Source organism: Hesperophylax consimilis, chromosome 8 (assembly GCF_061612785.1).
Source record: "Hesperophylax consimilis isolate HC1 chromosome 8, BYU_Hcon_1.0, whole genome shotgun sequence".
NCBI lineage: Eukaryota > Metazoa > Arthropoda > Insecta > Trichoptera > Limnephilidae > Hesperophylax > Hesperophylax consimilis.
The window spans coordinates 3,938,706-3,966,699 of record NC_142843.1 but is presented as its reverse complement, the minus strand read 5'-3'; the positions used below and the strand labels follow the sequence as shown (position 1 = coordinate 3,966,699).

The 27,994-nt window shown below is 31.8% G+C and overlaps 2 protein-coding genes across 2 annotated transcripts in view; one reads left to right on the top strand and one right to left on the bottom strand.

The window, feature by feature from the left end:
- Positions 1-27,994, bottom strand: part of LOC149421426 (putative serine hydrolase) — a 268,266-nt gene that overhangs the window by 146,243 nt on the left and 94,029 nt on the right. The gene's annotated exons all lie outside the window — the stretch shown is intronic.
- Positions 1-27,994, top strand: part of LOC149421427 (putative chitinase 10) — a 127,189-nt gene that overhangs the window by 29,278 nt on the left and 69,917 nt on the right. The window contains exon 2 of the mRNA XM_089634764.1: positions 9,101-9,209. Within this exon, the coding sequence (XP_089490890.1) occupies positions 9,192-9,209 (18 nt within the window). The 5' untranslated portion in view covers positions 9,101-9,191. The remainder of the gene's footprint in view (positions 1-9,100; positions 9,210-27,994) is intronic.

Genomic DNA, 27,994 nt, shown 5'->3' with positions numbered 1-27,994 from the left:
CATCTAATTTCGGAATATTACCAAGTTATTTTAAATGTGCTATTTCTTCTTTTTGCAGTTGTTGCAAAAACAAATACTTTTTAGAAACTAAATAAAATTACCAATTTAATTTTTGTAATTGGAATTTGCAACTTTTTTTTAATAAATTGGAATATTTTAAAACAAAATACGTGTTTTTACTTCAAACGTCAACAAATTGTAAATAACATTTCATTTTATTTATTATAACACATTCCTTTTATGATGTCATTTCGATTTTCATCTCGTTATAAATAAATACAAAAATATAATAATATTTCAAAGAGAACATCCAAAAAATATGCATTTTTTATTGATTACGCAATATAAGCATTGATTTCTTTGATTTACATTTACCTACCCATGTACGTTATTTAAAAAAAACACCACTTACGTTGTAATTCTTATTAAATTCACGCGGTAACAGTAAATTAAAAAATAATATGTCCACCCCACAAAATAACCCCACTTTTTCAAGATGAAATTGCACGCGTCAGTCTACCAAAACGCAACGTTGCCAGCTCTTTCGGCGCACAGTTGAAGACTTTTTTTATTTGTAATAATTTATATTACAGCTTGCACAGTCTTTATCCAATGTATAACTAAAACACCGTTTAACGGTTGGGAAGTGTTTTTTTTATTAGCGAGGCTAACATTAATTTACTAAAATTATTTGATTACCACTGAAACGTCAAAAAAGTTAATTGTAGAAAAAAATTTTAAAACTCTTCCCAAAAGTGTCTTCAAAAATGTTGAATATCTCATGAATGATGATATTTTTGACAAATATTTAAATAAAAAATCTTTAATTTAATTAAAATAACTTATTTTTAATGACGTTTGTAGGTTATATGCATCAATTCAATTTAATTTGACCTGTCGGTGGCCGAGTTGACATCGCGCTTGGGTCCCACTCAGGCATAGTGTGTTCAATTCCTCGGCTAGATAAGTCCTCCATCACAGCACAAGCAAAATTTTCAGCTTACGGTGGTGGTAGTAGGAGATTTTCAAATATTGTCAGGTTATTCGTAACCCGGGAATGTTTGTCTTACTTTAAAAAAAAAAATACTGAAGAATAAAATACAAATCCAAACGAAACATGAAACAGAACAAGACAAAGAAAGATAAAAATTTAATGGTGTAAGTGGTTAGAGGCGTTGTATCGAATAGACAGAGATCTTGGATTGGATTCCCAGGTGAGACAGTTACTTTTTTTTATTATGTGTGTGTGTTCTGTTCTGTTCTGTTTCTTCTTCAAATCATTAAATGTTTCATTCAAATCATTATATCAATAAACAAATCATTTTTTATAAATACTGGACAACAAAAAAAATGAGTTGTATCATTGTTTATTATAAATAATGCTATTACTTCCAAATTAATTGACGTACATAAAACCGCCGAATATTTCGGCTTCTTGTTTAAAAGCTGCGGTATGCGGTTTGCCCATATTTTTTAGTTCGTCGAATCATCCTCGCCGTAGAGAATTACTATTAAAAATTCATCATTCATCATTACATATTCAGATAATCAATTCTAATTCGTGCGTTGATCTGCCAAACATAAAAAAACACTATGAACAAAGAATCTGCGAACTGTTATGAATAATTTTAAATCACCCAGCAAATAAAAAAAACACTATGTGTTCATTTTACTAGTGATAAAAAAATTATTTATCACCGTTAAAAATTGTCGCTAGTGAATCAACTTTGTAAATATTTTTTAAATATGCGTACCGCACAAGAGACCCAACTGCTCCCAATCGTCTGGAGCAAATGGAATATGTTGTGAAGCTGAAGAGATTACGGAAAAGGGGTGGAGAAGGATTTGGAAAAACGCCATTCAGATTTGGTCAACAAGCACGGCTTAATCCATTTCAAGCAACGTTTGAATTCTGAATGGTGGTCTTTTACTAGGACGATATCCACTCAGGAATCTACAGTTTAATTCATTTTTATTCGCCCTTGAGGGGATTTTTCACGAAAACGGCGCTATGTAAATTAGCCAATTTTATATTGAGAGCGTATATAAGGGAGTGGAGGAGGTTTGAGGGTAGATGACATTCCTGGAAAATAAAACAATATTATTTGTACCATCTCTATTATCGATAAAAAAATTTCAAATAAAAATTTTCCGACCCCTCCCCCAGTTTTCTCCCTTGCCCACCAGCAGGCTCGAAACCCCCCTCCTTTAGGATATATAGCGCAGTTTTGTGAAGATTTACTTTTTAAGTGCTTTTTACACAAAACATCTTTAAATAACCTAACATAGTGAGAAATTTAGAAAAATTAGATATAACATACCAAAGTAATTTATCTAGGCATTGAGCCCTAAAGTCTAAGAATCATTAAGGACCTAGATTGTTTTAAAGGCTTTCGTAGATATTTTAGGTTTTTGTTAGTGAAAATCAAAAAATTCCCTGTGCATTATTATGTACAAGTACCTACCTAGCGTTGTGATTAATTTGATTGATTCTTATGTAAACAAGTAGGTACGTACGTTCAAGTAATGAAATAACAATAAAAATGTACTTAATAAAAAATCGGAAAGAGGTCTATGTAAATAAAATAAATTGTATCTGGGAAGGTCTAAAACTAACTTGATTGTAATACGAACCTATTTTTTGTCATTTTACATATGTACCTACTTATATATCTAATTTTTTTATTTGAATTATTGTTGGTATCTAGTACCTATTGATTAATATATGGCATTATTAACAAATGATAAATATTATTATTAACCTACAAACTTGATGTAGTTTGTCTTGTAGTGTGACTCATTTTGTTTTTATTTATAAAAACTTGCATTAAAATTATTAAATAATCATTTTGCAGTTATTTGTATGTCAAATTCAATAATAAATGCATTTCGACCCCCGTGTATCAAGTCGTGAAAACAAACAATATAACCGAATGACACATGGATACGCATATACAGGGTCCGTCACGAAAACCGCATATTTTTGATTGGCTAGTACAACCTAGTGTTTGGCCTCAGAGGGTGAGGGGTGGCCTTGAGTTGTTTGTTAGAGTGGGAAGTTTAGCTGTCGCGATATCGTGGGACTTAGAGCCAGCCACAGACATAGGAATTAATAGACGAGAAGATAATGGCGAGGGGTAAAATCAACTGTTGAAGAACGAAGGGGGTAAGGCTGACTGTGATTCGTCAATAAATCAATCTGACAGTAAATAGGCATCTCGCATTATAATATCACCATTTACTTCTTAAAAGTAAAATCTGCTTTTGAATGAATAGACATTTATACATGGGAGCGCAAATTACTCGCCACGTTATGAACAAATTTGCGAAGTCCAAATTCGGCAAAAAAATTCGGTTCTATTTTCAGAGTCGAATATTTCGTTTAAGTATTTAGTTAAGACACTTTTATAAATGTTCATAATTTACTTCCCAGCAACCAACCAGCTTTGTGTTTCGCGTCCAGACGTTTCTCAATGTGATAGTATATGTTTCTAAAACTGATCTTTATTATACGATGTGAATATGCTTAAAATAAAGTAAAATAATGCTTATATATGGAATGTAATACGACAATTGGGTTTATTCTCTTTTTCAAATCTATTTTTACAAGTTTTCATAGTACAAGTCAACATTTTGCCGTGTTATTTCGTAAAATGAACCGATGATGCCTCGACCATAGTTCGCACAAGAATGATGACGTCACGTTTTCAAATTTCACTTGAGGCCATACGCGAGCACAGCCGGCTCCAATGGAACCGGTATGGGGAGTGGGAATAATACGCTTTTAATCACTTAGGACAGGTCTACTAATATTCATATGTCTATGGAGCCAGCGATGATATCCCTACCGAAATCTACCGATATTCGTAGAAAATCTATAGAAATTTATGAATTTATGAAAATCTGTTTTTTTTTAAAGCTACCGGTGTAACTGTGTAACAACGGTGTACCGGTTGTTGTTTACACAGCTCGTAATGACTGTCTGAAGAGATCCATTTCCAAGCAGCCTAATCTCTAGATACAGCAATATTCACTGGCCTTCTCGCTTCCCTGATCTAAGCCTATTCGACTTCTTTTGCGGATATCTCAAGTCCCGAGTATATGTTGACAAGCCAGACTGCCTTGAAGATCCTAAGATGAAAATCCAGAGGAAATCGTTCGGATTCCACGTCAGATGTTAATTGATGCTACTCAAAGTTTTCGGGACCGGCTACAGTCATGTGTAAATGTAAATGACCAACACGACGTGATCTTCAAAACATAAACTGCCAACAAAAATATCCAATCTTACACCATGTTGTGTCATAAATTCCAACTTACACTATAATTTGTCATAAATTCCAACTTACACTATATTTTGTCATAGATTTCAACTTATACACTATGTTTTATCATAAATTCCAACTTACACTATATTTTGCAAAATATATAAACATGCCAGGTAAATCTTATTTGAAAACCATGCGATTCCCATGATGGACCCTGTATATAGACCTACTCGTATACAGGTACCCATTGTAAATAAGATCAATATTGATATGTACTAACTCATTTTAAACACACTTTATTTACTACATAGTCCTTTCGACTCATTTTGGACGGAAACCATGACAGGAAAATTAAAAGTACCTCTTTAAGTGATTAATTTTAGGCAAAGCCTTTTTTATGTGAATACCGCACAAGAGACCCAACTGCTCCCAACCGTCTAGAGCCAATGAGACTATGACATCCCAAATTGGGGTATGTTGTGAGGGTGAATGTAGCGGGGAGGGGAAGGAATTGGGAAGACGAAGGTGGAGGCGTACCTGACTATTCAGTTCTAGTCACCAAACACGGCTAAAGCCATTTCAATTCTGAATGGTGGTCTTACACCAGGGCGATACTGAGAGTATCTTCCACTCTGGAACGTGTCGCAAGTATACTATATATTATTTTTAATGAATTATTGTGGAATAACAAAAATTCATCAAATAAAATCTTCTTTCGCACACCGGTGTTTGAACCCGCGACCCTCGGATTGCTAGTCGAGAGCCTTCCCCTTAACCACAGATGCCGTCAGGGCTGAGTAGTTTTTATGTTTTTTTTACAATAACTCCACACAAGAAGTCTTGATAAAAATAATTTCCGTCAGTCCCTATGTTATCTTTGGGGATGCTGTGTGGATGGTATTTTTAAGGAAAGGAAGGAGTAGATGTTTTATCTAAAAAGTTATGAGAGGTGGGTAGGAATCTGTATGAATCCATCCCTCCTACTGTGGAGCAAGGCGATGGGTCGAGAGGGTCCAGTTAGAGGTCAAGGAATCTTCCTCAACCAGTCGTAACAATCGAAGTGTCTGCATTTTTAATTAATTGTAAGCAAAAAAAGTTCACTTGGATCGAAGAAGTATAAGATTTATTCATTTTTACTAATTATAACCAAAATCCGGTACAGCAGTTATTAGCTGTTATTTAGTAAATACGAGAGATAAATATTTCAAAATTGGTTACAGAACCTAGACCGAGTTACGAACAACGGCCTCACTTCTAGATTTTTTAGGATTAATATCAGTTTAAGAAAATAAAACATTATTCAATTTCGCATCTTCCATCAAAGTGATATTCTCGTATATAAATAACAACTACCGCATGTTTATTTTTGGGTCACGTCAACTGTACTATATCGGCAAAAATTTGCATTAACAAAAAAACTGATTAATATTCTGCAGTCCACAGGATTATGGTAATGAATCTCAGGTAGATGATGAATCCTCCTTCTGTGAGTATATATTATATAGCTATTGAAAGTTATGTATACCAACACAGGTAAAAATATGTTCTTTTTGTATTTCTGGTGCGGTCTCGATAGCTCGATGATAACATCGATAACACGTGTTCGAATTCTTATGTTGGGTATATATAGAGTTTTTTTTTCGAGGGTAACTGACGATAAATGAGTTTCCAATTTCTTACTTTTAAATATTTCGCCTGCCTCTCAATCTTAAGTGCATTTTTATGTAAAGCAGAGTAATTTATTTTTTTCATCGAATTGTTGAAAAGTCCTAGAGAGAGATTAGTCACATTTTTTGGAAGTTTTATTTTTGAAATCTTTAATTTGAAATCCAACATTACATTGCTTTACTGATTATGTGGGATGTTAATTTATTTTCATTTCTGGCACAGGTGATAAGTGTTGATTATTCATAGAAAACATAAAAGTCAATTAGATTTATTTCCATAAAAAAATCTTGTTTACTTTTTTTACATTTACTGTTAGTTTTGATAAACCACTTGGAAAAATGAATCGGTTTTGTTTTTAAGGTTAAATAGTCATGGATATTGTTAATAGATAGGTAAATTTTCATATCATCTACAAACATCACGAGTTAATATATTGGTAGCATCGTTTATAAATAAGCAAAACAGAATAGGTCCAAGATGCGAGCCCTGTAGTACTCCACTTGATTGTGATAGACGAGGAAGACGTGACATGACAGAAATTTAAATCTTTTAATATCTTAAACCCATGACATCATTCTACATCTGCATTCATCATAACAGGAAAAAATACTTCACGTCCTACGAAGGGCTTTGTGTTAAAATGTACTGCCACATAACGGTTAACCGGCAAGTACGGCAAGTATTGAATAAGAATTGGTTGAAGGTTTTAAATAAGTAGACATTTGGCCCAAACAAGTAGAGTAGACAAATCCATCACCGTCAACGAAAACAACTGCTTACAAAAGCCTCCCGCTTGTTTACAGGTTCTGATGTACAGTTGCTCGGTGGCTATTTGTTCTTCATCAATACATACTAGATAATGTATAACAATGTGTAAGGATACACAAATAAATATGCACTGTTCTCTTTTCTTTTGAAGATGAATTTCGACACATCATGTCATACCGCGAATATTTGGGGTCAATAATGGAAAACGTAAAAGTAGACTTTTTTCATTAGCGCCCAATAAAATTTTTAAATAATTTTATCATTTTGGTTGTTGTTTACAAAGCGTTCATGTGAACGCACCTTTATAATTATTATTTCTTCCCACTTGGTCAGCTGTTCTATTTAAGATTTGAAATATAAGGGTTGCTATTTTGTTATCCGAACACGTGCAATACTCGCAAAAGTAAAGCTACGATTACACTGGACAATTTACATGAATTTTTTTTATTTTGTAATTAGAATTGCTTTGTTTAAAAACTGATACTTTAACTATATAATGTCTTCGATTTGTTATTTATCAATTAAAAAAGTCACCTTGGAGAGTCAGAAACACATTATACACCATGCACACACATTTCATATTTTTACTGTTTGGACATATCTATTATACCAATCGCTAAGGTTGAACATATTATTGAAATAGCAACATTTCAACTGTCCCATTCATCCCAAGTTAGATTATTTTACGAAGAAGAATAATAAAAATCGCTGTTTACATAATATATTTATAATAATAATAAAACAAATTGAAATTATGATCATATATAGCTAACGGTGATCCCAACCTATTTGAGTTATTGATTACTAACAAGACTGATATTACCATAAATATCTTGTTTTTGATAATCCGCGTTGATCCGGAATTAATTAATGTCGTTAATGGAATTTTATAACGGCAGACTATTGAATAGATTGTCTTGTTGATCACGAGCAGATGTAACATTGTTTTTCTACAAAAAATTGGCACGACATAATATCATGTCACGGGCCATTCAGCTTAGCATGGTGGAAAAAACATGAAACGTGAAAGATCACCAAGCAGAATCATTGAAAAATTTATTGAATTGGTTAAAAAAATGTGTGGATTGGTTAATTTCGCCAACGTTTCCATCGCCCGTGCAGTGTACATGATAAGGACATATGCAAGACCATAAGGCTAGACAATAGAGGCGCTTTTGCGGACCAACATCTGTTCGAAACGGTGGATTTGGTTATAGCGTTGGGCGCGTTGGAAGTCAACTGGAGGTAAAATAGTGGAACCTTTTTTTTTTGCTTCGTGTCTCATCCAAATATTATAAATACATCGATGTGTAAGAAGGCGAATAATACATACAGTTCGGTGGATACTGTTCCACAGTCAATCCTGGTTAATTTAGATTATTTCAGGTGCATGATGATACAATCCAAAAAATTTGCTAAAGACCAACGAAGTCATAACAATCGTTTTTTTTTTTTTTTTATAGTGAATACCTCACAAGAGTCCCAACTGCTCCCGTCTGGAGCCAGTGAGACTATGGCATTCCCAATTGGGGGATGTTGTGAGGCTGAAGGTAAGTGGGGAAGGGAAAGAGGAAGGTGGGGAAGTACCTGGCTATTCAGATCTAGTCACTAAACACGGCTAAAGCCATTTGGAGCAACGTTTCAATTCTGAATGGTGGTCTTACACCAGGGCGATACTGGTAGTATCTTCCACTCTGGAACGTGCCGCAAATATACTATATATTATTTTAATATTTTAATTAATTAATTGTGAAATAACACAAATCAATCAAATAAAATTTATTTGCGCACGCCGGGTTCGAACCCGCGACCTTCGGAATGGCAGTCCAATGCGTTACCACTGGACTATGCCGGCCGTCAATTTCCGATTTCCTTGCACCATTGGCAAAATAGTGACTTTAGGGGCGATACCAGTTTTCCTTAAAGATAAAGAATTGTCCTTAACCTAAAAATTAACGACTTTAAAGGTGATTCCGGTTCTTCTTAACGATAAATAATTGTCCTTAATAAAAAATAAACGGCTATAGGCTCTATATCGGTTCTATTTAAGGATAGGAAATTGTCCTTAACCTAAAAATGAACGGCTTTTTCGCTGTCGACCGAGGGAAGTGGAATCGCAGTTAACGAAACGATCGTTAATTGGAAATTCCTTATCGTTAAATAGAACCGAAATCACCCTTCTGATCAGATTATCCACGATAAACCAACCTTCTTCCATCTATTTTCGTGTCTCTTGACAACAAGGAGAGTTCTTTAGTCCAACTGGCACGAGGTGATTGAACACTGGCAATTTCCATTTTTTTATTATTCTGAAGATCCAAAGGGGATAAACCACCGTTTTATAGCTAAAGTTTTTATAATGTTGTTTCAACATAGTTTTTAATTTGTGCTTTCAGGAATTACGACATATTGGCGAAGAGATCATCTGCAGCAAGTGGGGCTTTACAGTGCTCCCTCCTCATGTGCTGACCGTCACAATCTGACGTCATGGGTCGTGCCTATACAGTGAGTACCAACCTTACCTACTAATCTAACCTAACCTAACTATACTATCTAACACGAGAAACTCGGCCTACAATACTTGTCGTTCAGAAGAAAATTCACCCATTATAACCTTAGGTGAATTAATACAGTGAAGATACGTTACTGAGACAAGGGGCAAGGTTCCACTGAACTAGGTCTAGTGGATATACTGCCGTTCATATGGCTAATGTATTTGATAGTAAATTAAGTCAAGATTCAAACTAAATGAAGGATATTGTTAAAAGATAAATAATTATTTTATTCTGTCATAGATGTCAGTATAAGCGACCTGATTTCCATTTCTCAAAGGGCTAATATGAGTATTTATAAACTCAATGAATTTCATTTAATTCGCTCTCCCTACAAAAAACATCGATGTTACAATAATTTTGTCCGTTGGGTGGTGTTTATATTTTAGTTAGTACGACGTAAATAAGTTAAAAAAAAGTACCAATAAACCTTACATTTTGTCTTGAGAAATGCGTCATTCTAAGAGTTTTTCTTCCCAGCCATCAAGTCCTAAATATTTTATAGTATTCGTTCGCACATATTCTTTAATGTAAATCCTTTTCATAAGCGCTACATTTTTTCATGCTACATTTTTTCTTCAATAAGTGAGTAAGGATTTTTATCACTATTCTGTTAAAAATGCGACTACATGATCATTTCCTAGTAATATATTAGTCGTTCAGAATATATCTGAACACGTGTTCAACACAAGTGACCTTTCCGAATAAATACGCGGACGAAATCCTAACTTCAAAAATCGAAACTTATTAATTTTTTTTAAGAACATGTGTTCCAACTTCCTCATAACATATTCGTGCTGTACTGTTATTTTATTCTGAAATTTGTCAATTCATTCGTTATATTTGTAGTTGTTTTTAATAAGACATTGAATTCTGTTCACACATCACCTTTTAAACATGGTTTTCTCTTTGTATATATTTACTCCTCCCATAAATACGAGCTTCTGGAGCTCACCTTATGGAGTAGTAGAATAATTTGAAAAACATATGATTTTCCATAATGTTATAATTTGAACTCTTGTATTATTTTGTAATAAATAAATATAAACACTTATCACATAGTGTAACAATAATTGACTGCCTCCGTGGTTGAGTGATTACGATCCTTGACTACAAATCCAATCGTTAGGCTGTTGTTATTTTAGTGTTTTTTATTGTTAGGTTGGCAGTGTACATTGCCTACAAACAAACGCGAATTATCGAACTTCATATCGGTGTTTTGTCAAAAATGGAGCGCCGCGTCGGTAGGAAATTTTTTGCGTATACTATTATTTACGTAAATAATATCAAATATCAATATTTTTCAAAATCGTAAATGCAAAAAGTTGTTGTTTATTGTCATTAGGTTAAATAAAAAATAAAAATTAAAGCGTATTAAAAGCGGTAGTTGTAGGTAAAGTTTTACCCAAACAACTGTCATTCTTATTATGCCTAAATTGAACATGTTATTATTCTCCTTCCTGTTCCGTGTTTTAACAATATATACTCACCCTCTCTCTGTGAATGACCTAATATCTACCTATTAAATGTAAATATTGTTGGTATCACTTAAACTGGGCAAAGCCCAACTAAGCAAACCTAACAGCAAAAAAACCCGGAGTGGGTTTTTAACTGCTAGCATGTGTTAATTGTGTTAAATTTATTCCTAGAAAGCCTGGACCAAGTGTTAAAAGATTAAAGATTTATATATCTCACAGGTCTCATATTGCATCAAATATGCATACTGATGCTGGAGGTATTTACAATTGGGTATTTATTTATATACTAGTTCCTACCATCTTTTCACCGTTTGTCTAATATTGACGCACTTGTCTAACATTGATGACTGATTTATTTGTTTGCCCCTGAAATGTAGACAGATATGGACATACAGAGAACACGTACGGAATTTCAATTAGAAATGAAATAAGACTAGACAAAATAATGTTGATTAATGTACGTACTTGTATACACGTTATTATTAAAAAAACATATATGATATATTGAATGTACGTACTTGTATACACGTTATTATAATAAAACATATATGACATATTTAACAAAATCACAGCCTGCTTTTTCTAGAAAAACTTCTTAATATATTTTTAATTTATTTGTAATGAACCGTTATAATAGAATATAATCGTTATGAAATAATGACATAATAATATTTAATATATGCAACCATCAAAATAATTGCCAAATAAAATGTCTACTTAATAGTGCCATAAAAAATCACGATAAAAGCCGCGTTTAGAATTTAGTTTGGACTGTATTCATAATGTAAAATATTCCTCTTCTCTTAATAATGATCAACTTTTGCAAACAAAAGAAAATTATAATATTCTTATGTGTTACTGTTATTTACAACTATTGGTATTTTTTGGAATTGCGGTAAATTATTTAACAGAAAACAAGATTTTTTTTAAAATATTTATTACATTTTTATTGGAATAACTTGAATTTTATCTTTTTAAGGTGGAATATATTATTGAAGAAGAAGATAATACTAATAAATCTAAAGGAAACATGAAACAGAACAAGACATAGAAAAATTAGAAGTACATAAGGTATCACTTACAAATAAAAATCTGATATGTTTATCCGAGAAACTATCTGGATTAACCATAATTCGGGTGGAATATTGCAATCATATGCGAAAAAATTGAAGATAATGTTGACAGCTCTCAGTCGAAGTGGGAAACAGTAAAAATGACTTACGTTGATATGGTCGAATTAGCTCAGTGGTCAGAGCACTTCCCCGGCAATTCCTGGATTCAATTCCTAGATGCGACTGAATCTTTTTCTGAATTTCTTCTTTCACATTTTCGTTTAGACTTTATGTGCATTATTTTCTATTTCCGCAAACTTAAATATTTATTAATTATTTATTTATTTATTTATTTATTTACACATATACGGCACAACACGTGCCATTAACATAATTGACATACTTATAATAGTACAACAACATGAAGAATAACAGTATAATGTTAGTAAAATTTAAGAAAATAGGTAAAAAGTAAGGTAATAAGTAGTGTATAAAAACTATAATGTATAAAAGTAAATTGTAAAGTGAATAGTTTAAAATATAAAGTATTAAAGTACAAACCATAATTTATTAGGAAAAAGTATAAATAAAAATAAAAATTTAAAGATTGAAATAAAACAATAAAATGTACCAATAAGATACCTATCTCAAGGTACCGACAATGATTTAAATATAAAAAGTAATAAATCCTGGATTATGTTAACCGATATGATAAATTTTACAAGTACTTATGATTTCAAGTGCATTAATAGTTTTAGAAGTACTGGTAGGCATATTATGTTTACATGATGTGTTTACGTGGTACTAGCAAACAAATTTAGTTTAACGCATCTTTTGTATGAAGACAGATTACCGGCAGCGTGATCAATATTAGCATATTCATTGCCTAAAATATGCAAGCGATTGATGGTTGAGTGTTGTTCTGCGTTCGTCATAGTATTGTCACAGTGAAAAGGTGTTTTGAGTCGAGTCGGTCTACTAGGTACATGGTAATTTATTAATGAGACCAATTCAGGGGAGTCAAACCAGTTATTGTTTATTTTAAATAAGAAAATAAGATCATTGAGTATTCTTCTATCTTTTAACGATAAGAGTCTCATTTTTTGTAATAAAGATTCATAGTTTATGTCAACCGCAGGAATACCTAATTTGAAATTAATTGATCTGAGAAATTTGCGTTGGATTCTTTCAATGGAGTTTGCATGGCTTTTGTAGAAAGGGTTCCATATGGGGGAATTGTATTCTAAATGACTCCTAACCAGAGTTGTATATAGTATTTTAAATGTTTGGATATTTTTAAAATCTTTACAAATTCTTACAATGAAGCCCAGAATTTTCATTGCTTTACCCGTTATTATATCAATGTGATTGGTAAATAGTAGTTTAGAGTCGAAGGTTATTCCAAGGTCCCTTATTACAGGTACTGACAATAAACTGTGATTGTTAAAAGAGTAACTATATTTGATAGGGTTTTTAATTCTAAAGAAACTCATGATTTCACATTTTTTTATATTAAGTGTAAGTTTGTTAATGGTACACCATTCTACGAATTTTATAAAATTGGATTGGAGGGACAAGCAGTCGTATATATTTTTTATGATTTTATATATTTTCATGTCATCGGCAAATAATAATATGTTAACATCAGTGAATATGGAAGTGACATCGTTTATGAATAGTATAAACAATATTGGACCAAGGTGCGAACCCTGAGGCACACCACTAGTGGCTTCAAATTCGTAAGATAAGTGTTCTTTAATACAGACAGTTAGTACACGTTTTGATAAATAATTCTTAATCCAACATAATAAATTACCACTTATTCCTAATTTAGACAATTTATTTATAAGAATTTTAATGCAAACCTTATCAAAGGCTTTACTAAAATCCGTGTAAATTGAATCAACTTGTTCTCTATTAGCAAGAGCACCAGAGATAAAATGTTCATACAGTGTAAGGTTAGTTAAGGTAGATCGTCCAGAGATAAAACCATGTTGAAATGATGAGATATTAAATTTTATGCAAGAACATATTTTTTGGAGAATTAACTTTTCAAAAATTTTTGGTATTGACGATTGTATGCATATTGGTCTGTAATTTTCAACTAAAGACTTGTCTCCGCTTTTGAATATAGGAGTGAGAAAGCTATTTTTCCATATTTGTGGGAACTTGCCTGTTAAAAGTGATTGATTAAATAGTAGGTACAGAGGGTAAGAGACACTACTCCCACAGTTTTTTAGAAATACGGGGGGAATTTTATCTGGCCCTGAGCACGATTTAGGTTCCAGTAGTTTGATACATGCTGCAATTTCTTTAATCTCAATATGTATCTGAGATAGTTGTAAATTTATATCGGACTCAAAGTTTGGAATGTCTTCATCAGGGATATCTGTTTCATATACATCCTTGAAAAAATCTGCAAACAAATTGACAATATCTTTGATTTTACAGGAAGTTTTCAGTTTATAGTGCATAGTTTCAGGTATGCCAAGGTTGTTGTTATTTTGAGCTTTACAATAGTTGAAAAAATATTTTACATTGTTACCAATCGAAAATTCCACATTCTTAATGTAATTATTATAACAAATGTTTGATAATTTATTACAATCTTTTCGCAGCTTGCTGAAAATTATAAAATCAGAAAGATTTGTTGTTTCTTTGTAAATTTTATGCGCTTTTTTCTTCTCAATTACTATGTTAATGAGGTCCTTGCTAAACCAGCGAGGGAAATTTGAAGATAGTTTATAACTAATTGGGACAAAGTTTTCTATGGTTTTATATAGATGATCGTAAAAGGCTTTAATATTCTCATCGAGATTACCTCCTTCTAGTATAGACCAGTCAGTGTTATATAGATAATCGCGTATTGCAACATAATTGGCTTTATTAAAGTTAGGATATTGTGTCTGGTTTTTAATTTGGCATTTTATAGGGTTACATAATACAGTAATATCTAAAGGTGGGTGATGAGAATCAGGGGGAAGAACTGAATCGAGTGACTTTCCAACCGCAGTTGACAAGTCGGTACAAAGAACAAGATCTAGTATATTGAACAGAGGTGTTATTTTAATAATCTGTGCGTAAAAAAACGATTCTGGATAGTAACTTTACCGACCTGCAATACGAAAATTATAAATTCCAACAATAAATATTAAAAACATATTATAATATTTTTTTAAATCATTAACTAATATGTTTATAAGACAAATTAAAAAAAAAAAATAGACAAGTCAAAATATTTCACCAATAAAACATAGATATAATATGTCTCGATGCCATCTAGTGGGGAATTCAGTACTAACACACCCTTTCCTCCAATAATAAAGTTGTTTTTTTTTGTTATTTGTTTTTGGGGTGTTATGCCGTGTTGCGCTAACTCCTTCTTTAGCCAACGTTTCGGACAGCATTGCAGTGTCCATCATCAGGGCAGATGTGTTATTTAAGGTTGTGGTGAAATGTGAGCTTATTTATGAAATGTGAGCCTATGTATGAAATGTGAGCTTATGTATGAGGATTCAACGCAACCTCAAATAACACATCTGCCCTGATGATGAACACTCCAATGCTGTCCGAAACGTTGGCTAAAGAAGGAGTTAGCGCAACACGGCATAACACCCCAAAAACAAATAACAAAAATACTTTTGGCCGTGAAAATCTTAAATCATATTTAGCCTCCTAACTTGCAGGGGATCTTCCAAAATTTTTTTAAAAATGATTTGTTAAATTTAAGCATAACATTTTAAGATGTTTTAATAAATGAGAATAAATTGAAACAAATTTGTTTTTTGAAAAATCCCATACAAGTTAGGAGGCTGCTTTGAATGAGTGTCCCGGCCTTGTGATCTAGGAAGTTTTGGTTCAATACCCATCGGCGGCATGTATACATTCTTAAGAGATTTTTTTCAATTTGTGTGGTAATTTAAGGCGAATAATTATTGTTTATAATAATTTGTTAAAAATATATATTTGATTCAATATTAGTTAGAAAAAAAAACGAGTTTCATAAATTTTGTACAAAAAAGGCCATAAAAAACACGGTTTTACCCTATCGATTTTTCAAATCCTAGATAAGTCGGAAAGAACCTACTCTAATTAATTTTAGACTAAAAAGGCCATAATTTACACCCAGCAACGCGGTTTTTCCCTGTCGATTGTTGAAATCCTAGATAAGTCGGAAAGAACCTACTCTAATTAATTTTGGACAAAAAAAGGCCATAATTTACACCCAGCAACGCGGTTTTTCCCTGTCGATTGTTGAAATCCTAGATAAGTCGGAAAGAACCTACTCTAATTAATTTTGGACAAAAAAAGGCCATAATTTACACCCAGCAACGCGGTTTTTCCCTGTCGATTGTTGAAATCCTAGATAAGTCGGAAAGAACCTACTCTAATTAATTTTGGACAAAAAAAGGCCATAATTTACGTCAAGCAACGCGGTTTTTCCCTATCATTTTTTCAAATCCTAGATAAGTCGGAAAGAACCTACTCTAATTAATTTCCCAACACGTTAATTAAAAATAAATAATGTAGAATTATCAATATTGGCATTGAATCAATTTAAAACACCGAATTAACTCCGCCTCTCGGATCGTCTCAGTGAGTAATCACTGTTTTGAATTCTTTGATCCTTTAGGCCGATGACCCACGAATTCAGAATCCAATTAACGGTAAAGTCACATTAAGTTCGCGTAATGTTTGGCACACGACCCGGCCTTGTGACTTGCGCTTGTGTCGCGTTTCGTCACCTCAGTTGGACAAGGTTCCAATTAACATTAAAAAAAAAAACAAATTCAAAACTAGAAAATAATTCCTCTTAACCCTTTCACACCCGCATTATTGTTTCCACACATATAAAATATGTAATGCTTGATAATACCTCAGAAAATTATTTGAAAATTTATGGCACTTAATTTTTTATTTTTTTTTTTGAAATTTTTCTATGTTAATTTGGATTAACATTGGGCGTCAGAGGGTATTTTTTACATATTAACGTAAAATAAACATGACACAAAAGTAATACAAATAACTGCTTCATGTCAAAAATGCACATTGACAATGTAGTGATAATCACTAAGGTACAAACAAATAACATTTTAACTAAAATTCATTCATAAATAAAGAAATAATCTAGGATAATAAATCTTTAAAAATTCGCCATACTAGTCGAAAACATGTCCCTCACTACCAGTGTTAATTTGAATGAACATTGAGATTCATTTACAATATTCTGGGAAATGACTGTGATCAGTGAATTGAACTGATGTTATTATTATAGAACGCATCTTTATGAGTGAAAATATTTGTAATTCGAGTAGAAAATATTGATATCTCACCTTAAATTAAGTAATCAATGACCGCAGAAATTCGATGAAACTTACAATCAGCAGATGTCAAAATATTGATCGTTGTTGTGGCGGGAATAAGGATTTCAACGGAGCGGAAAAAATAGACGCCACAGAAAAGACTACAAACTATAAGAAAACAAAAACATGGCTTTTCTAAATCGCTACAGTTACGGTAAAAAAATTCACAAAGTTCATGTTAATTTGAATTAACACTGGGGCTGAAAGGGTTAATCATTTATATTCCACGGTTTAGTCCCCAAATTATGAGTTTCATTCACATGCGATTGAAAGAATCCAAAATAAATGTTTAAGATATGTAAATTTTAAAATGGGCATTCCTAGAGAAAACCTAACTAACTAACTAACCATCACGCCGTTTCCCCGCAGGGGTAGGCAGAGAGGACGGACCGCCAAACAACTCGGTCTTGGCACACACTCCTTGCCTCATTCACATTCATACATCGTCTCATACATACTCTTCTATTATTCTGACTCTTGACATGGCCCAACTCGAGTATCTGATTCACTTGATCGTGCCATGTCTTCCTCGGGCGTCCCCGACTTCTGCTACCATTCGCATTTGCATCATATATCCTCCTTACACTCCTATCTTCGCTCATTCGCTCTACATGCCCAGAAAACATAGAGAAAACCTAAATTACGATAACGTACTTTGTTCATTAAATTTAATAAAATGATCTGATCGTAGAATTATTTCCGATTTAACCTGTTTATATAAAATCATTAATTCAATGTTTGATACCCCTGATTTATTATATGTAATCTCTTTTCATACTCCAAGCAGGTCGGTTACAAGACAGTACCTACCATATTATTGTAGCAATTCTATATCAACGTCCCAATATCACACTCCTATGCGACGGATTCAACAGCTAGGAAACAAATACTACGATGTTGTTGATATATTTAGTACATCAATTTCGAAGTTTTTTTCATCAAGTAGTGGAATATTTTAATAAAGGTATTTAATTTGTCTAACACATAATACTTTTGTCAACTGAAACAGAAAAAAATATTTTGGATTTTTTATCTTTTGTGCCTACATACTGTGTGGATCAAGTTCAGTGATATTTTGACTTTATATTTATTTTTCTGCAATTGTTTTAAACAGTCGTTTCCTGCACTATTTTCGTGTATAATTTCGTAAATATTTTTTATATATATTAAGTATGTATGAAATAAATAAATAACCAAAATACCTTTCGGAGCCATCTGTGCCATCGTAAAACGAAGTTCTAACATCAAGTTTTTAGAGCTTTAATTTATTTTGCAAGATTCTAACATCATATCACTTGGAATTTTGTCTGTATATAAGATTTGTTCGTTTTTACAGGTGCTCTATATTGTAGTTCGTAACTTTAGTAGGATAAGTTAAAACTTCGCTTTATCATCTTGAGGTGTCAATGTTGTCAAAGACGATTTCTCGTAATCTGATTTAAAATTTTCTGATTTTCAGGAAAGTATTTTGGTTTAACATATTTTAAAGAAAAATATTTAATTAGAACTTGTTCCTTTCTTGGAATGGCATTAGGGATATGTAATTAGAACCTAATACATTTAATTATTATGCTCTAGCTAGTTGCATAAGGCTGTATCTGCACGTTTAGGTATGTTCCAAAATAGTAAGTAAACGTCATATTTAAATATTTTCCTTTAAAACATATGTTAAGGCGATGCACTACGTCGTGTAATATTTTAAATTGAGCCGCTATCAATAACAACCCTTACGTAGATGGCGATAAGGATTAAATTCCCGCTTAACACCATCCGCCTGTTTTGATTTATGCAAGAAAAAAACATGGCCAAAAAGTGCCTTTTATTTTATTTTGTGGATGTTCAGGCACAAATATTTTTTTTTTTTTTCTATCACTTTATAAAATAAATAACTTAATTTGCAACATTATACAGTAAAATCATAACCGAAAATGGGTTCGTAAGTAGGAGATTTTGAACTTTAAAGCAGTTTTCATAGGCCTTATACATTATTTTTTTCTGGGCTTATAAAAAGACTTATCTAAAAAATACTCGATTATTTCAAAGGTCAAGATGTATTCTACTCGCAGTATTTAATTAAAGCATCTGAAACATTTCTAGGCGACCAAATTTTCAAACCAAAAACACATGATTTTGCATTATTACTTATGGCATCGCCTTAACTTAAATACTGAACACGAGATTCAACCTCAAAATCATAAATCGGTAAATAGATAATGAGAAATCTTTGATACCTCATTTTTCAGAACAAGTTAAAGTGACCCACCAGGTAAGTATAGTAGGTACTGTATATTATCTGTCCGTACAAAATATAAATAAATAAGGATAGTGTCATATGAACATTTGTAGAAATGTATTATATATTTGTAACAAATCATCCAAATATTATTATTATTATTTTGAAGTTAAAACCCTGTCTCACTGAGGTAACGATTTATTTCAATCAGAACACCCGTGTCTCCTCGTGTCGGGAAAAATAACACGGCTCTGTTGACATTATGGTAATATGCGAGATCAATAGCCTCTTGATTTCGTGATTATTTGATGAAAATGTGCGAAAAATACTCGTTTTTTAAGTTTTTTGATGTAGCAAAGAATCCGGTCATAATTTTGTACTTAATTACCCACTGTGTTGAACCTTGTAGTTTTTTGCACGATGTTTATGTGTTTAGGTAATGCTTTATGATGTCTCAAATTGATTATGTACGTTGGGTCACGAAATACAATGCCTTATATACATTTGAACAGATAAAACAACAGAAGTGGGAGTCAAATAAATAGGTATATTAACATTTTAATTCATTGAAGATGGATATAATATTAATAAATCCAAATGAAACAAGACACAGAAAAATAAAAAGATAACGGTCACAACAGGCGTATTAAAGGACTCGACCATTGGGAACTATTTAATAAGCGTCATATTTGCTGATATCATATTTCAAATTCAGAATCAACATAGATGAGGTTAATTAATTTAGTTTATTTTAAATACGCTTTTTGCAAGGTATTTCTTTACAATATTAAGTGAACAAATTATTTGTTTGCACCCGTAAATACGAAATATGAATAAGAATAAACCGTTTTATCCGTAAAAAACTCAATTCCTTCATGAAAGACATACAATATACAATATTCGATTGAATCATCGGTACTATATTGTATTTGTACGCCTTTCTCGAAAGAATTGAGTTTTTAAGCTAACAAAACTGTTTATTCATATTCATATTGTGTATGTACGGGAGCAAACAAATTATTTGTGTCAATATTGTAAAGAAATACCTTGCAAAAAGCATATTTTAATAAAATAAATTAATTAACGCCATCTATGAACACAAGGATAAACGGAAGTATGTTTTATGCATACGCTTACGTTACGCTTACGCTATGCTTTTGGAGACGGTGCTTGTTTAAATATTTTTGAAAAAACACGTTTGGCAAGTTATGTTTTAAAATATTAAGATAAATTGTTTGAAACAAATACAATATTGGATTGAATCACCGATATAATACAGAAAAAAATGTGTTTTTATGCGGACATATTATTATTATATGACTATTTATTCATATTCGTATACCGTATGTCCAGGCGCAAACATATTCATCCACCGTATGTCCAGGCACAAACATATTCATATACCGTATGCCCAGGCACCAACGTATTCATATACCGTATGTCCAGGCGCAAACATATTCATATACCGTGTGTCCAGGCGCAAACAAATTCATATACCGTATGTTCAGGCGAAAACAAACAAGTTTCTTAATATTTTAAATCGTAGCTCGCAAAAAGTATTTTTCCTTAAATGATTGCATTAGCACCATTTCATGTTGCGTAACCTATACTGTTGTCACTGTGACATTAACTTGTAGAAATATAATTTGCCTGCATGCAAAGAAAGGTTAAAAAATATTGGAACAATACTGACGTCACCAAAGGAATGAAAAATAATGATTTTCCAACTACTCAATATAGAATCTCCCAAAACAATGAAAAGATACTCAATCGATATCCGCGATCTGTTTAGTTCTTCTAAACTACGACACGTATTTTGATAGAGTTTTCACTGTCATTTAGAAAATTTCTTCCGAGAGGTTTAGATATGTAATACATATATATTATATTTAAAAAGTAGAGAAAAATCGATGATTTGTAATCAAGTCGTAAAAAAATATTTTCGGACGCTTACATTGGTAACGCTGGCTAAACCTTATGAGATATATCAAAATAATGTACTACGGAATTGTATATCTTAAAAAGGCCTACAGAAAAATCTGCATCGTTTTATATCTATCTCCTAAATATAACCCCCATCAACGCCAGGTACACGTCAGCGGATATAATTTTATCACAGACATCTTATAAATAGAGATGGCTAAATTTAGCATTAATTTTCAGATTTTTTAGCATTAAAAATTGGAAATTTAGCGTTTTATAGCATTTTGAGGCATAATTTAGCGTTTTGTAGCAAAATAGAAAAAAATGTATTTCCTGAATGTGTTTAGCGCATATTTTAAGTATTTTTGGTAAAATATATGTTTACCTTCATTTGCAAGTATTTCCACATGAAAGATTATAAATAATTAATTTTAATATTAAATTAATAAGGAAGGAAACTCTAAGTACGGGTCGAACACAAACACAACAAATGCAGATTGCGATTAACATCAATAGGCGTAATTTATTTCGCAAATTTGTGTAATGTCAAAAAGCAATTTTAGCCTACATTACAAAAATATTAAATATTTACACATAAAATAGTAACAAAATTATAAAAAATCGTAATGTAAATATCGATTTTTTGAAATTCTCACATATTATTTTAATATCCGGTATTTTCGGGAAATTCGCGCCTATTTCGCTAAATAGAATAATTTTGCTGAAATACGGCCAAAATCACGTTTTTCGCGTTAATTCGCGAAATAGAAATCACTGGAAACACTTTCAAATGCCTTGAAACGCAAAGAAAACTTATAAATGCCCTATTTTCGAAACATAAATATTTTTTCGCGTTTTTAGTTAAAACGAAATTTTGCCATCTCTACTTATAAATAATCAATGCCGTATTCGTGCAAATAACGGGAAAAATAAAATACTTAAATGCTCGAAAAAGTTGTCTCCGAAATTCGATAAATATTTATGTTTTCCGCATATTTAACATTTTAAATTCAGTGTCAATGTCGGTCCTTGACTCCTGGCAGTTCAGACACAGTCAGACCGATCAATAAGCCAGTATTATAGTGAATACCTGTGTAAAGCAGAACTTGTTCGGCAGACAATGTCACATTGCGTAACCGTTGTAATAATTCTTCAGTCAGTCTGATCTGATTAGGGCGTGCCATACCGGTTTATAATATTGCTAAATTTCATCATCGTATCACCGGTAAAAAGTAAATATATTTCAAATTACCGGTATTTGGGTACATACATTAAAAAAACTTGAGTTATTTTCACCTTTAAATATTACATGAATTTATTAATTAAAATTTTATGTATGCATGGAGAAAAATTAGTATTGCCAATTTATTAAGTAATCTCTTTGAATTATTTGTAATCCGGTTAAAAACGGAATTTCAGGCCTTGACGAACAACAGACGAATTAACAGGTTTCCTTATAAAGTTTTAGTAAATTACGTATTTCATCACGATGTTGGAACACGTGTTCATGTAAATCTGAATATTTCCGCATTTTGTCATGATATATTATTTCCGACATCTGAACACGTGCATTTTTTTTTATGATGAAATGCGATTTGATTCACATGAAACAAACCGTTCAAACCATCTAAGTGTTCCTTCTTAATCTTATTTAAAACACTTGCATTCTTTCCAATAAACATTTCTGTAATACGATCAATACGCCTCAAGGATATCTTTTACACAACATTCAGTCATTTTTATGCTTCCTACAGCAGGGTTGATATCAGCAATCCATTGCAGACTGCTAACCTCGCTTCGTTTGGTGGCGTCTTATTTGTGACTACCGCATTAACTTTAATCATACATATCTGTTAACTTTAATCACACATATCTGTTAACTTTAATCTCACATATCTGTTAACTTTAATCACACATATCTGTTAACTTTAATCACACATATCTGCTAACTTTAATCATAAGTATCTGTTAACTTTAATCACACATATCTGATAACATTAATTATACATATCTGTTAACTTTAATCATACATATCCATTAACTATCACACATATCTGTTAACTTTAATCACACATATCTGTTAACTTTAATCACACTGCTAACTTTAATCATAAGTATCTGTTAACTTTAATCACACATATCTGCTACTTTTAATCACACGTATCTGCTAACTTTAATCATAAGTATCTGTTAACTTTAATCAAACATATCTGCCAACTTTAATCATACATATCTGTTAACTTTAATAATACATATCCGTTAACTTTAATCATACATATCTGTTAACTTTAATCACACATTTATGTTAACTTTTATCTTCCCATATAACAAGATATTTGTATTTAACATATTCTTTCACAACTTATCTGTCTAACTTTAATCATATATAATTATTTTATTGATACCCCGTGACACAGTGATCACCCCTATTAATTAAGGCGACATTAGACTCTAATAACGGGGGTATACTCTAGGATCACATTTTAACTAACTACAATATTTTTTTTCTATACCGATACCTACGGATATAAGTTATTTATATTTAAGGTAAATAAAAACAACACAATTAAAATAATTTATGTAAAACTGTTTGAACAGTTAATAAAACGTTTTTAAACTATAAAAAGAACATTTTTTTACACGACTTAATCAATTATGTCGATAATATTCCCATATTACTTTAGAGATTTGCTAGGGCAAATTCAACCTTCAACCTGTGCAATACACAGGCCCAGGCGTCGCACATTTTTATACATAGCTTCTTCACTTACGCCGTTAAGATTCTGACTTTATTTTAGGGTACTGTCCCGTCTTAAAATTTACCGCTTAACGTTACTGCCAATTCTTGGTATTTTAGCATACCCTGAATCTGATTTGGCCCGTTGTTGGACGGGCAACCACAGATTAAATTAACTGATAACTCGCTTCAAAATATCGTCCGAATATAAACGAGTTTGCCGATCCTCCTAGCCGCGAATCTCTTTCCATTTTTTGTATTTTAATCCGCTGATTTATAGCTTATTGATATGTGTACGTTTTTTTATTATAATAGAAGCGCCGTGGAGAAGATTACAGAGTATCGCGTGACGGGGAAAAGGAGTTAACTAGACATTAGTCTGAGTAATAACTATGATTATAAAATTAATACTAATAGCTTCAAAGATGAATTATGTGGGATCAAAGCTTGTTTAATTGTTTTATATCGTAAATACATCGTATACACGATGAGCAATAATATTTAAGCTCCTATATAATACTTCATGTTATTTATTGTACAAAAAACCAGTATAAGTGTAATAGCATATTGAATTATCATTTTGTATCGATTACCATCATGTTAACCGAGAAGGAACTGATGAAACGTAATGAGTATTCAATTTTGTTTTATGTTTCAAAGGATTTTCTAATAACACGAAGTTGTCTCTGCTTCTTATGGCGAAGCTTAGTACTAAATCACTATTTTGATTAATATTTATATAGAATTAGTGTACATTATGAGTACCAAAAAATTAGCTTAAGATAAATTGAAAGTTTTCCTATCGTTTCGCTTGAGTAGAATAAAAAAAAATTAAATTACTCAATAAAAAATATTAATTTAAACTACTAAAAAAAAATTTTTTTTAAAGAAATGTATGAACGCGTAAAGGAAACTTTTTAAAAATACTGTATTATAGCTAAGATTATCTGCGACAGTTTCACTTGATTAACTTTTTTGCTTTCTTATAAAATTATTTATCGTACGTTTCTAGACTCCGTTTGTCATGAGGTTTTAATGCAATCACATTTAGGAAGATAAATTCTAATCATATCGTTCTCTTGTAACGCCCATCATATTTAATGTACTTGATGTTCGTCGAAACTATATAAAAAAGGTTATTATACATGTACATAAAAAACTAGACAATATTAATAAAATTGACCATAAACACATCACAAGAAGCCACACCAGAAATGACCTTATGATCCCAACGAGCAATACGGCAAAGTATCAAAAGACACACACATACTTGGGACCTAAACTGTACAACAAAATCCCCCCTGAATTAAACATAAAAACTTGTAATATTTCATAGATAGGCCCAATAATAACTAAATGGTTGATTGGACTGGGCAGAGGAGAATCTGAAAAAATGTTAAAAAACGTCACGTAATAAATAGACATAGACTAATCAGACACTATATATATCTTCCATTATTCTAATTATTGCTCATACACAACAGCTCAAGTTCGACTCTATCATAAGATTGTAACGATTAAACATCACAAATTAAAACATTAATGAGATATATTATAGACATAGACAAATCACACACGTATTTTCACATATTTTTTGGTTCCTTGGAACGGGCAATTTGCCTAGTTAGGGACCAATAATTTCGACCTGATAAGGTACAATAATCTATAATCACTAAAAATATTTTAATTATATCTTGTATCATATTATACTGTGTGTTAATCTAAAGGAATAAATAAATAAATAAAATATATATATTTTTTTAAACAAGTATATTAGAGCAAATTTTTATTTAAAAAAAATTACAACTTTTAATAATTTATTTTTAAATGTATTTTAAATATTGAACCTGGGTTCCTGGTCTACCAATCTCGCCAAATGCCGATCGGGTAGGACCGACATTTATTTCGTGTATTACTGCAGTATTATATTGTATATACAAACAAAATAAGAAAACTAGCTTACATTTTTAAGACTCTAATAAATATATTGGCGCTTGTTCAATCAATGCTTTCATATAATGTTGTATGTTGGGGTTCTTGTCACCTTCAACGTGACATTGACTGCGTCTCAAACTGGGCCAAAATAAATGGCTTGAACTTCAGTACACCCAAGTGCAATATCGTCTCGTATACAAGATCAAAGAAACCGCATGTATTTGAATATAAAATCAATGAAATTATTCTCCAACACCTAAATCAAATCAAAGATCTAGGAGTTATTTACGACAGCAAACTAACCTTTCACCAACACATCGATGATTTAATAAGCAGAGGATACAGGCTTATCGGCTTCGTAATTAGAAACTCATATCCGTTTCGTAACACAAAAACACTGACGTTATTATATAACACACTAGTCCTAAGTGTACTTGAATCAAACTCGATCATCTGGGCTCCACATGAATTAACATACACTTTACGCATTGAAAGAGTCCATAAAAAATTTTTAAGGTTTTTATTCTCGCGGCTCTATGGACGTTACCCTTGGCTTTACCCATCGATTTATATATTAAGCATGACCAATTACCACTCCCTAGAGACACGTAGAGGTATTGCTTTGCTTAAATATTTTTTCCAACTAATAAACGGTCACTTATCTAATAATGAGATACTGGCCCAATTCAATTTTTTTGTACCAGAGTTTCACTCTCGAGGACGTCATCACAATCTTCTATATAGTAGAGCAAGCCGCACTAATTTATTAATGAACTCACCTGTGGGGAGAGCTACGTGCTTTTTGAATGCGGTAGATAAGAAATTAGATTTATTTTTTGTGTCCTATAGCGCATTTGCGAGATTTTTGGCATTGCATATACACTGCATAAATGGTACAATTATAACGTCTTAGGCTTTATTACCTGTAATTGTTATAAATAAATGTACAAATTATATATAAATAAATAAATAAATAAACAAGACTACCCTAGAGCCTTTAAATGTTGCATAAAAATTCATTTTAAAAATAATGTATTAGAAAAGTTTTTTTGTATACGTCACAATTATTAAAGTAAAATTATATCAGTAAAGCAGTTGTACATAATACAGGCTCTCTGTAAATTTTTCAACAACGTTGATTATGCCAAGTGCGCAACACAAGATTGTGTTCTTCTTTAATGTATCAGCGGGTGAATGCCATAACTTCTTTTGGACAAATGAGTTTTTCTTATTACGCTTCGTTGTTTTATAATATGCTTAGTGAAAATATTTTTAAAAAAAACTATGGATTCATTAATTCATGAAAATGGTCAAAAATTCCATACTGGCTGAGAGTGGTGATTTTGGATTACAATCACCTTAGAAACCCCATGTTCGTTATAATCCATTCCTACCATAATCCATAATCCATAATCCATAATCCTACTATTCCTACCTAATCCTACTATTCCTACCATAATCCATAATCCTACTATTCCTACCTAATCCTAATATTCCTACCTAATCCTACTATTCCTACCTACCAATTCCTACCATAATCCTACTATAATACCAATCCTGAGAGAAAGTAAAATTATATCCAATTATGTCCTAAATCCTGTATCTAAATTTCGCTAATAAACAATTAGTTAATGTTAATTAAGTTTTTATCTCAAGTGACCTACAAGGTAAGTATTGTACTGTATATTATCTCCATATATTGTTGGTAATAACATAGATCATAGTAGAAATGTATTATATACTTGTACAGCGCCTTTGAGGTGATTTTGCACAAAAACATCGCTATAAAAATCATCCAAATATTATTTTTATTAATCCATCTTTGTATGTATTATTTAATTAACTTATTTGATTAAATATAATTGTAAAACTGCTCATATCGACACAGGAATTCCCTAGTGACGTGAGCAGTGGAAAAACAAAAAATTTCAAAAAAGATTTCAGAGAAATGCTCATATGTCGGCGTGTGTGTGCGTGATTTCCACAAAAAGTTGATAGAATGCATTGTCATCGACAA